At 36.4% G+C, this 12364-nt stretch overlaps 2 protein-coding genes across 2 annotated transcripts in view; both read right to left on the reverse strand.

The window, feature by feature from the left end:
• LOC127448416 (ceramide synthase 6-like) overlaps positions 1–12364 on the reverse strand; it is a 427716-nt gene that overhangs the window by 68404 nt on the left and 346948 nt on the right. The window lies entirely within an intron of this gene.
• On the reverse strand, positions 264–11365 carry klhl23 (kelch-like family member 23). The gene is made up of 4 exons (XM_051710909.1): positions 11085–11365; positions 8610–9827; positions 4647–4799; positions 264–1339 (listed from the first exon to the last, which is right to left on the reverse strand). The coding sequence occupies exons 2-4, from the start codon at positions 9820–9822 to the stop codon at positions 1029–1031; spliced, it is 1677 nt and encodes a 558-aa protein (XP_051566869.1). The 5' UTR covers positions 9823–9827; positions 11085–11365; the 3' UTR covers positions 264–1028.

Below are 12364 nucleotides of genomic sequence, written 5' to 3' on the forward strand. Positions count from 1 at the left end.
CTGTTTGTAAAAATATAGTTCTATATGTCTTAACTCAGCTTTAAAATGAGTGACAACATAATTTTTCATATGACCATTTTGTGCCAAGTGACCCTGCTTTTTTAGTTTCTTTTTTTTTTTTTTTTTGCATTCCTTGCATAGTTTTGAACATGTTTTAATGCGCAACAATAACTCTCTCAGTCGGCATATAGGGAAATTTAGACCCTACACATAAACTGATTTTAATGTAATTGTTTCATACATTATGATATTGAAAATAACTTTTTAATCTTTTCATTTTGTAATCATGTCGCCCTTTTATTTTATTTTTTTAATCAGATTCATGTAGTGTTTACAGTATCATAGATAAGTGATGTATTTTAAAAGTTGTCAATCACAAATATACACCTATATCACACCTATAAAATACCTATATTTTTTATTCTCTATGGCAAACAGCCATAAAAGGGAATGTAAATTATGGTATGTGTGCTACATTTTTAAATTGCAGCATCGAGTTTTTATTATAAAGGGGCATAGCTTTCTCAGCTCAGTACTCAATACTCACTACTCATGAGTACTTTTAAATGAGCTTCTCTTTTACTCTTACTTGAGTAGTTTTTAGGACAGGTACTTTTACTCTACTCAAACTACATTTAGTAAGAAGTAACAGTACTTTTACTTGAGTATTGTTTTTCAGTACTCTTTCCACCCCTGGTTATATAAATACAGCTGAGAAAGAATCAATAGTCAGTACAGTTACCAATACAGTTTAGCAAGATTCAGAACTCTGTTTATTGTGGTGTATATTCTCTACCGAGTCATTGTGCAAAAAGTGAAGTGCTGTAATCTGTTGTACTATGCAGAACATATTTAGTAATAGCCCTTTATCTTTCAGCACAGACAAACTGTTTCTCACACATTTTCAGTGACATCACTTGTTTCATTTAAAGGAATAGCTCACCTAAAAAGATTGAAATTCATACAAGTTTGGAACAACATTAGGGTCAGTAAAGAATGACAGAATGTTCACTTTCCCTTGAAGGATTTCACAGACCGAACACACAAACACAGCCATGCGAGCGAGCAGGTGATGGGAGGTTGCCTACTATCTCCCAGCAGTCTATTTCAGGGTCATATCTCTCTATACTCTGCAGGTATGTCCCCTTCGAGTATGAATATCCACCTGCCACATAGATACATCCATTTATTACAGCAGCTCCACACTCCATCCTCCTCTCCTTCATCACAGACATCTGTCTCCATTCATCCTGCTCTGGGCTGTAGCAGTCTGTGATGGTGGTCTGACCGCCGACCAGATAGAGTTTATTGTTTAATGAGACGGAGCAAAGGCCATACTCTGAAAGTATAAGAGTTTTATTCAGCATCTGATGGGGAATTTTAAAGGAAAAGTTCATTGAAAAAAATGAAATTTTGACATAATTTCCTCACCCTCATGTTGTTACAACCCACTTTTTGTTTCACAGGCCGAATGTCCAAACCACTCTTTTCTGTGCAATGAAAGTGGATGGTGACTTATACTGACAAGAAAACAAGGACAAAAAAGTGCATATACAGGTGCATCTCAATAAATTAGAATGTCGTGGAAAAGTTCATTTATTTCAGTAATTCAACTCAAATTGTGAAACTCGTGTATTAAATAAATTCAATGCACACAGACTGAAGTAGTTTAAGTCTTTGGTTCTTTTAATTGTGATGATTTTGGCTCACATTTAACAAAAACCCACCAATTCACTATCTCAAAAAATTAGAATACAACATAAGACCAATAAAAAAAACATTTTTAGTGAATTGTTGGCTTTCTGGAAAGTATGTTCATTTACTGTATATGTACTCAATACTTGGTAGGGGCTCCTTTTGCTTTAATTACTGCCTCAATTCGGCGTGGCATGGAGGTGATCAGTTTGTGGCACTGCTGAGGTGGTATGGAAGCCCAGGTTTCTTTGACAGTGGCCTTCAGCTCATCTGCATTTTTTGGTCTCTTGTTTCTCATTTTCCTCTTGACAATACCCCATAGATTCTCTATGGGGTTCAGGTCTGGTGAGTTTGCTGGCCAGTCAAGCACACCAACACCATGGTCATTTAACCAACTTTTGGTGCTTTTGGCAGTGTGGGCAGGTGCCAAATCCTGCTGGAAAATGAAATCAGCATCTTTAAAAAGCTGGTCAGCAGAAGGAAGCATGAAGTGCTCCAAAATGTCTTGGTAAACGGGTGCAGTGACTTTGGTTTTCAAAAAACACAATGGACCAACACCAGCAGATGACATTGCAGCCCAAATCATCACAGACTGTGGAAACTTAACACTGGACTTCAAGCAACTTGGGCTTCTCCACCCTTCCTCCAGACTCTAGGACCTTGGTTTCCAAATGAAATACAAAACTTGCTCTCATCTGAAAAGAGGACTTTGGACCACTGGGCAACAGTCCAGTTCTTCTTCTCCTTAGCCCAGGTAAGACACCTCTGACATTGTCTGTGGTTCAGGACAAATTCCTTGACACGTCTGTGTGTGGTGGCTCTTGATGCCTTGACCCCAGCCTCAGTCCATTCCTTGTGAAGTTCACCCAAATTCTTGAATCGATTTTGCTTGACATTCGAAAGGCTGCGGTTCTCTCGGTTGGTTGTGCATCTTTTTCTTCCACACTTTTTCCTTCCACTCAACTTTCTGTTAACATGCTTGGATACAGCACTCTGTGAACAGCCAGCTTCTTTGGCAGTGAATGTTTGTGGCTTACCCTCCTTGTGAAGGGTGTCAATGATTGTCTTCTGGACAACTGTCAGATCAGCAGTCTTCCCCATGATTGTGTAGCCTAGTGAACCAAACTGAGAGACCATTTTGAAGGCTCAGGAAACCTTTGCAGGTGTTTTGGGTTGATTAGCTGATTGGCATGTCACCATATTCTAATTTTTTGAGATAGTGAATTGGTGGGTTTTTGTTAAATGTGAGCCAAAATCATCACAATTAAAAGAACCAAAGACTTAAACTACTTCAGTCTGTGTGCATTGAATTTATTTAATACACGAGTTTCACAATTTGAGTTGAATTACTGAAATAAATGAACTTTTCCACGACATTCTAATTTATTGAGATGCACCTGTATGTAGTTTGTATAACTTGTCTGCTATATCCCAAGTCTTCTGAAGCCATGCAATAGTTTTGTGTGAGAAACAGACCAAATTTTAAGTCATTACTCACTCATAATCTTCTTCACTACAGCTTTCAAATCTTATTTCTGCTTGCTTTCAATCAAACAATGCAGCTTTGGACTTGACTGATCATGACACAAAACATGACTGAGATTTGATAGTTCAGACAGAGAGGAAGATTATCGTATAGGGTACTTTAGTGGTGCTTTTTGTAATTTTTGGAGCTTGGGAGTATGAATCACCATCTACTTTCATTGTACAGAAATAAGCAGCTCAAACATTCCGCCTAACATCTCTGTTTGTGTTTCACGGAAGATAGAGAGTAAATGAAGACAACACTTAGGGTTAATGATTCCTTTAAATAGGACTGATACATCTCTTTGAAACAGGAGAGCAAGGTAACATATTTAAAGGGATAGTTTACCAAAAAATGAAAATTCTCTCATCATTTACTTAACCTCATGCCATCCCAGATGTTTGACTTTCTTTCTTCTGCAGAAGAATATCTCCGCTCTGTAGGTCCATACAATGCAAGTAAATGGTGGTCAGATCTTTGAAGGTCCAAAAAGTGTAATAAGGCAGCATAAAAGTAATCAATAAGACTCTAGTAGATTAAGCCATGTCTTCAGAAGCGATATGATAAGTGTGGGTGAGAAACAGATCAATATTTAAGTCCTTTTTTACTATAAATCTCCACTTTCACATTCTTCTTCTTTTGTTTTTGCCGATTCATATTCTTAGTGCATATCGCCACCTACTGGGAGGAAGGAGGGAGGAGAATTTATAGTAAAAAAGGTCTTACTGTACATATTTATCTGTTTCTCACCCACACCTATAATATCGCTTCAGAAGAAAGAGACTGAGCCTCTGGAGTCATATGGATTACTTTTGTGCTGCCTTTCTGTGCTTTTTGGAATTTCAAAAGTCTGGTCACCATTCACTTGCATTGTATGGACCTGAGATATTCTTCTAAAAAATCTCCGTTTGTGTTCATCAGAAGAAAGAAAGTCATACACATCTGGGATGGCACTAGGTGAGTAAATGATGCGAGAATTTTCATTTGTGGGTGAACTATTCAAGTCAAGTCAAGTGGCTTTTATTGTCATTTCAACCATATACAGCTAGTACAGTACACAGTGAAATGAAACAATGTTCCTCCAGGACCATGGTGCTACATAAAACAAAATAAAAACAACATAAAACAAACATCTACATGAGACTACACAGAACTAAAAGACCTACTCATTTCTACATAAAGTGCATGTGCAAACAGTACAAGACGGTACAATAATTGCTGAAACAGGACAATAGGCACAGTAAGAGACAGTGCAGTGCTGACCAGTACACAGTGTGAAAGTGTCAGATGAAACAAGTAGTGCAAATAGATATTACAATATAATAGAAAATGCATAGTCATAGTATTTTAAGGCCTAATAAGGCCTAATAAAATGTTTTTGCCTTGGATTACATGACACATGGTCTGGATCTAATAGGTGCCTTACCAGGATGTGGACTAATAGTTGTGATGCTCCACTCATTGATATCTGCCCTGTATGTCTGAATCTTCTCATAAGTGCAGCTTCCTCTGTACCCATAATGCCCTCCTGTTACGTAGATTCTGTCATTCACCGCACAAGCTGTAGCATTTCCCACACCTTGAGAAGTCAAAAGAGAGACACTGAACTACCATCAGCTGGCATTTTAAGTCTTATCAAAAGTATTTCTGTTTCACATACATTTTCCATATGGCAAAACATAAGCTCTGCGCCGTAAAAAAACAGTAAAGAACTGGCAGCAGGGTTGCCAGCATGTTACTGTAAAATGAACGGTGTCTTGCTGTTGCTGAAATTAACAGCTAGATACTGTTTTTACAGCTACAGTATACAGCTGTAATTAAGCAGCATATACTAGCTGTCAAATTACATACTATCTACTGTTGTTGAAATTAACAGCTATGTTCCCAGCATGCACTGCGGCATGAAGAAATTACTTAGATTTTTTACTATTTATTGGTTTATTTTGACATTGTTTTTGTTGTAGTCTAAGTTACTTGTATTTTAATGTTCAGCTTTTACTTTTTTACATAAACATGGTTGCGTTTTGTATGCCGAGAGTTGATATCTGCTATAAGTTCATCAGAAACATCAAACATTCATTTTGCTAATTTCATTTTGCTGAAATGTAATTTACTGTTTTAGCTTTTATGTGTAATGCATCACTATTGCCACATATAGTGCCATTTGCAAGGTAGGATCAGATATTCAGTCTGACCTTAGATTTTGTCTTCCAAGTAGCACAGTGCAACAACTTGTGTTTTACTTAAATTGACTGGCTGGAAGAACATAATACAATAATAAAGGAGGTCCAAGGTGCCAGCTCAAGAGAACTCTAATCACCATAATGGTGACTCCAAACAAAACAGAACTATTGATAACAAAACAACAACACTAATTAAACTAAGACTTCTATTAAGTCTGGATAAAAACTTTTGTACGTGTTTTTTTTTTTTTTTACAATTTTTGTAGCCCCAGTGCATTGCCAAAGCATACATACTTATTCAAGCGCAAAGGCTTATGGGTATGTCACCATTATAACCCACAATGCAGTGCTATGCTGTTAACCTGTTTATTGTGTACAGGTTGTTGTTTTTTTTTTTTTTCTTTCATAAAAATACACTGTTCAATCCTGGCAAAATTGTACATTTAATATGTACATTGCTTCAAAGGCTGATTTAAAAAAAAAAAAATTTTATTTGACTTCTCATTAGACAGAGAAGTAAAAGCTGATGTGAGATGATAAAGAACAGAAGAGTTGGTCAGAAACAGGGGGGGGAGGTTGTTAAAATATACGTTTCAAAATGTCACTACAGCTTTCACCAAGATGATATCATGATTTTAAATGTTCATTTTCCCCTAATGCCTTTCATAGAACAGCTATTTACCGTAAAACTAGTCACTTCACTGTGAGCCTGCTCTTGATCTCCCAGAATGCAACATTTTTAACAGCAAACTACTGTATTTAAGAATCACAGTAGATTGCTGTAGGAATTTGGCTGTAAATTTACAGCAACTTTTTACAGTGTGGTCATTTCTATTACAATTTTGTTTGAAAACACATTCATTTTTCTACATTTATGTCTCTCATCCACACTGGAACCATATTTTTATCCACTAAAAACTGAGACTTTCGAAAACGCTGTCTATTACTGCATACTTTGGAAAATCATGATGTTGGGAAACTGAAAATTGGGTTTTTAAACAAAAACGGATTAGTGTGGATGTGCTAATTTGGTACTCTGCACAACAGTAGGGTTTCAGAAGGAAAAATCCCATTTATTATCTCCAAACATGAAATGATTTTTAACAATAATGTATAAACCGTTCAAAACAGACCTACCATGAGCTCTGTGGTTGTTAAACAATGATATTTGCTTCTGTAGAAGCCATTAGTTGGTGTGATTTCAACATATATTTTTTTTAATTAGTGTTTAAGTAGTTTTTTAAGTAATTGCAGGTGAATAACTATGTGAAGAGTTTTGGGGCTTAAAGTAAAAAAATGTCATGTGGTGGGACAGTAAAAAAAAAAAAAATTAAAAGCTGAAATTCTTGAAAAAAGAAATGTTGGCATGAGTAGTACAGAACAATCTTTTATTAATATTTATTAAAAAAAGTTTTAATAATTTTTTAATAAATATTATAATATTATATTATAGAATATAACAATATTTTTTACCTTTGAAAATATGTTTGAAAACTTTTTGGAAATTATTCATTAAGATGTGAACACTCGGGTATTCAAAGGAAATTATGTTAATACCTTTTACTTGATGGTTACACCATGACATTACACCACAGGTCATTAAATCAATTTGATTGTTTTTTTTTGGGGGGGGGGGGGGGGGTTCCCTTTTTCTCCCAGTTTGGAATGCCCAATTCCCAATGCACTCTAAGTCCTCATGGTCGCATAGTAATTTGCCTCAATCCAGGTGGTGGAGGATGAATCCCAGTTGCCTCTGCATCTGAGACCGTCAACCCACGCATCTTATCACGTGGCTTGTTGAGCGCATTGCCACAGAGACATAGCGCATGTGGAGGCTTCACACCATCCACCGTGGCAACCACACTCAACTCACCACGCGAACAACATTATAGCAACCACGAGGAGGTTACCCCATGTGACTCTACCCTCCCTAGGGACTGGGCCAATTTGGTTGCTTAGGAGACCTGGCTGGAGTCACTCAGCACGCCCTGGGATTTGAACTACTGAACTAGCGAACTCCAGGGGTGGTAGCCAGCGTATTTTACCACTGAGCTACCCAGGCCCCCACAAATCAATTTGAAAATGCAATAAATGTTTTTCAAAAATGTACTGATACCCAATTTGGCATGGTCGGCCATACTTCCTGTGCGCCATTTTTAATTTAAGGGAAAACATACTTTTTCTAACTCCTTCTAGGCTGTTGGTCCGATTCGCACGAAATTTGTTGTGTATCATCCAGGGACACTCACAACAAAAAGGTATCAAAAGCTTTTCGAAAGGCCAAATGGTTCTAGAACAGTGCAGCAACAAATTAGATGGCAAGAAGCCAAAAAGCATCTCGGGCTGTATCTCGGCAATGCTTTGCCATATTGAAATGAAACTTTGTGTGTGTCATTGTCACTACACCCTGACCCAAATCATTCCAATTTGGTGGCAGCACCACATATTGGTCAAAAGTTATAATAATTTATATTGTAATATAAGCAATTCTCTTTGTTTTTTTATGTCACTTTTCTTGAAATCACAATCATTGATGTCCAATCATACTTCCTTACATGCTGTTGGTGTGCTTGGCCCCGTAATTGCTGCTTGCCGCAATATTTATACAATATCTTTTTGATTTTACTTTTGCTGACTAAAGTACTATAACCAATAAAACTAAGGTTTTAAGATTGCAATTGTCTATGATTGCAAAACGCTTTGATTGTTAAGACTTCCGTGACTACCACAGAAGGGGGGGTCCACTGACCAGACTGTAAGTATCATAGACCTCATTTCTTATCATTTAGCATATGTGTGAAGCTCTTTATCTGCCCTGATCAAAATAACAGGAAAGGAGGTGTTATGATCAAAATTTACACTGCACAACAGTATACATTTGATTTTTGCTGTAACTATAGGACTATTGCTTTTGTACTTCTAATCAATGACCAAAAGTTTTATATTGTACCGTCATTTTTTATTTAATTTCATCACTTGCAATGCATGATAGGATGTGTAGTTTATTGCCTCATAAAAGATGTTAAGTACCCAGTCTTTTTTCCAATTTTTAAATACTGTATTGCTTTGAATCAGTGTTGCTCAGAGCTGATTGGTTTGATTCATAGTTTAGTTCTCTTTGTTGCAGGTTGTTTACTGAAAAAGACTTTAGCTATAAAACATCAACAGTTATAATGCAAATAAACTGAATTCCCAATTTCTCATACCTTGTATCATCTCTGCCACAGGCAACCATGTCTTTTTCAAAGGGTCAAAGAATTCTGTTTCTCGTGTTGGAGCGCCCCCTGTGTATCCACCTATGACATATATACCCCCATGTAAAGCCACAGAACAGTGGTAATATCTGGTAGTATTCATGGGACATCCTTCTGTCCATTCATCTGAGTCTGTGTTGTATATCCATACGGTGTCCAAGGCATCCACTGTTTCTGTCCTATACCCTCCAGTTACATATATATTAGGACCCAGGAGTACAACGCTATAACTTTCTCTTGCAAAGTCCGGCATGTCTTTCCCCTGCACCCATGTGTTTGAAATGGGGTCCCATATGTGGACTTCACACAAAGGATGCCAGTAGTATCCACCTATAACATACAAGCTGCACGTTAGTTTCTTGCAGCATTGGGAGAAACCTTTGCTTGGCTTTAAAGAGCTGAGAATTAGAGATCGCAGTTTGCTTTCAGAGCAACGTCTGTGTAGATCTAAAGCAGTTACGAGGTATATGTCATCCACCTGGAGCTCAATACAGCTAAGAAGCTCAGGAAGGTGGTCTATTCGAGTCACAGTGTCATGTGCGACCCACCTCACCACTGCCTCCAACAGAGTCTCATCTTTCCGAACATTGAGGTTCTCCGTTGCTAATATCACCGTGAGCTTTTGGAAGTCCACCTCTAGAAACTCCTCTTGATGTTTGAGCTCCTCAAAGCGCCCGAGTATGACCCTCTGAGCTTCACGTTCCAAAGCAGGGCAAACATGAAGCTTAGCAAATGACTGCATCCCAATGCAATTATCAACATCCAACACCCGAATCAAAAAGTTTTCGCAAGCGTTCTTGAGGGAGCTAAACTGCAACAAGTCTGCAGTCTCCAAAAGGCTTTGAACATTGCTTTGGGTTATGTTGACCTTCGAAGTGTAGATGTAGTTCACCAAGGCACCTAGAATCTCGCCATCTATGCAAGGTAGGTTGATGATGTCTTTTATACGCTCCCTCATGTCTAAAGTGAACATGACTCTGAAGTAGGAGCTTCGGGCTGATAGGACAGCTTTGTGACAGTGAAAGACCTCTCCAGAAGAACACTGCAGGGTGATATCTGTGAACAGACCTCTGGTTTGAAAGTCATGGAGAGCATCCAGCACCTCTGATGAGTGAGCGGCATCGCAGAACTCATAGGAGTAACTGCTTTGAACTTTTCCTGACATTGCAACTGGAAAGACAAGTTGATCAAATGAGTTTCAAGCATTGAAACAAAATAAACTTGTTAATTATTCCATGGTTTTGTAAAAGAACCATGGTATTACCAAAAAATATAGCCTACCATGGAAACCCTGAAAGTAATTAAATGGTATTTTGAACTACTTTGTGGGTAATACAATGATAAAATTATACTTGTAGCCTACCATGGTACATGCCCAAAATACAATGCCAAGATGTGTTGTTTTTTTTTTTTTTTTTTTTGTATTATGTAGTCCTACGCAATATTGATTTATTACAAATGAATTAAATGTCAATTATTATGGTACTAGTGTACATTTCTACGGGTAAACACGATACAACCAAAACACAGAGCTGTAGAAACCAAAATGAACAGTTTAGATTTCACAGTAAAATTTGAAATTGAAAACTTCGCCAATTGTAACATGTTATTGGGCCGGTAAATAAAAATATTTACAACTGAATTGAATGCAGTAAATGTAATTGGGAGACAGTGGCTAGATGTCACACTTTTGTGAATATTTCTCAGAGAAGAGTAGGTTTATTTTTGAAAGTAAATTTTGGCACATACCTAAGTTTTTGAACATTTCTAGGAAGAACATCATTTAACACAGACTTTTTGTGACAACGTGCCCCTCTATATGGGGTAATTTGTCACAACCAGAACCTGCCATCATCAAAACTTTAATCAGTTAAACAACTGACGCACAAAGCAATACAATACAAATTGTAATATGAAAAATTTCAAACCACACTTAAAAATAAATTATATATATATATATATATATATATATATATATATATATATATATATATATATATATATATATATATAAAATTCCATCAAATTTAATTGCGTAAACTTGAATAAAATAAAATATATAAAAAACTAAATATTTTAAGTTTTATTCATTTAATTTTCTTAAAGATTACACAATTCAATGTAATGGACTTTTGTTATGAAATTGAAATGTTTAAATCTTAAAAATAGGCAAAAGATTTTATTTTTGAGTGCATTACACTAACATTCATTTTTAATAAATAAAGTTCAATCTTTATGTTAAAATCTCTCTTCATTATATCTATTGCGTTCATTTGTTTACCCAACAGATATTACAAAAATATAATGATAGGCTATTGAATGGAGGATTTAATTCACAAAGAAGAAGAAAAAAAAAAAATAAAAAAATAAAAAGTGAGACAGTTTTGATTTATGTGTTTGAAATCAACATACAAAACTACTGCTTACCTCCTAATGACCGATTGTCACAGCTCGTTTTGTTTTGTGTGTGTTTGGGTCGCTTTGAAGTTTATTCCCACCAGTGCGTCTTCTCTACGGACAGTTCAGACATGTGGCCCCTGAATTTAGCCTCAGCCACAACAGAATGTCGAGCTCCTATTTTGGTATCTGTATATGCCGGAGAGACTCCAGACTGTCACCCGCCACTTGAGAATCAACACAGCACCCATAACAATATTTCATCCCAATGCATTTAATTAAATGACCAAAATATGATTGCTTTTGAGATACATTTGCAATGAGATACATTTGCAATGTACTGAGATATAATAATAGTTTTCACGTTTCAGTTGTCATGGCAGTGTTGAGTCTAATCCTAATAAGGCTTTAAACCCGTTGCATAATAAAGGCTGGAGGTGGGACAGTACCAAGGGCAGCCGAACACCAAGAATTAATCCATTCTGAGCGCTTTATCATTTTCTGGGCTCAACAGAGTTTATTTATTACTTAGCGACGGTGTATTATTGGCGTGTAGTTACCATTAAGTCCACAGGGTACATTAAAAAGACAGAAATAACTCGTGGTTACCACAGAAACAGTGTGAGGGTCATTCTATGACAGGAGTGCCCTTTCCCGTTTGAAAAGGTTATTTTCTTTTAAGGAATATTCCGGGTTCAAAGTTAAGTTCAGTCGACGACATTTTTGGCATAATGTTGATTACCACCATAAAATAGCTATTTTCGACTTAAAAAAAAAGAAAGATAAAAAATAGATGTTATGGTGGCATTTATCATGGAATAGTAATAATAATGATTATAATAATAACAACAACAACAATTAGTAGATTTTCCAATGCTCAAAGGGCTTTAAAGGCAACAACCGACATAAATGCTTCAAAACACAAATGGGGCCAAATGGAAGTGAGTGGGGCCAATTTTTGGAGGGTTTTAAGGCAGAAATGTGAAGCTTACAAATTTATAAAACTACTTACATTAATCCCTTTATTAAACCTTGTATATTTTTTAGCTGTAAAGTTGTTTAAATCATTGTTTTTGTAGCCGTTTTAAGGTTAGGGTTTACAGAGTTACATTGTAAAATTGGATATAACTACTCAGAAAAGGTTAGTGGGCCTAAGTGATTTTATCACACTAAAATCATGTTAACATGCATATTGTTCATGTCTTGTGCTACACTTTTGAAACATTTACAGATTGGCCCCATTCACTTCTATTGTTAGTGCCTCGATGTAATCAAGATTAAAAAAAATATATATTTTTTTGAGGTAATCA

The sequence above is a fragment of the Myxocyprinus asiaticus genome, chromosome 11, assembly GCF_019703515.2.
Source record: "Myxocyprinus asiaticus isolate MX2 ecotype Aquarium Trade chromosome 11, UBuf_Myxa_2, whole genome shotgun sequence".
Classification (NCBI taxonomy): domain Eukaryota; kingdom Metazoa; phylum Chordata; class Actinopteri; order Cypriniformes; family Catostomidae; genus Myxocyprinus; species Myxocyprinus asiaticus.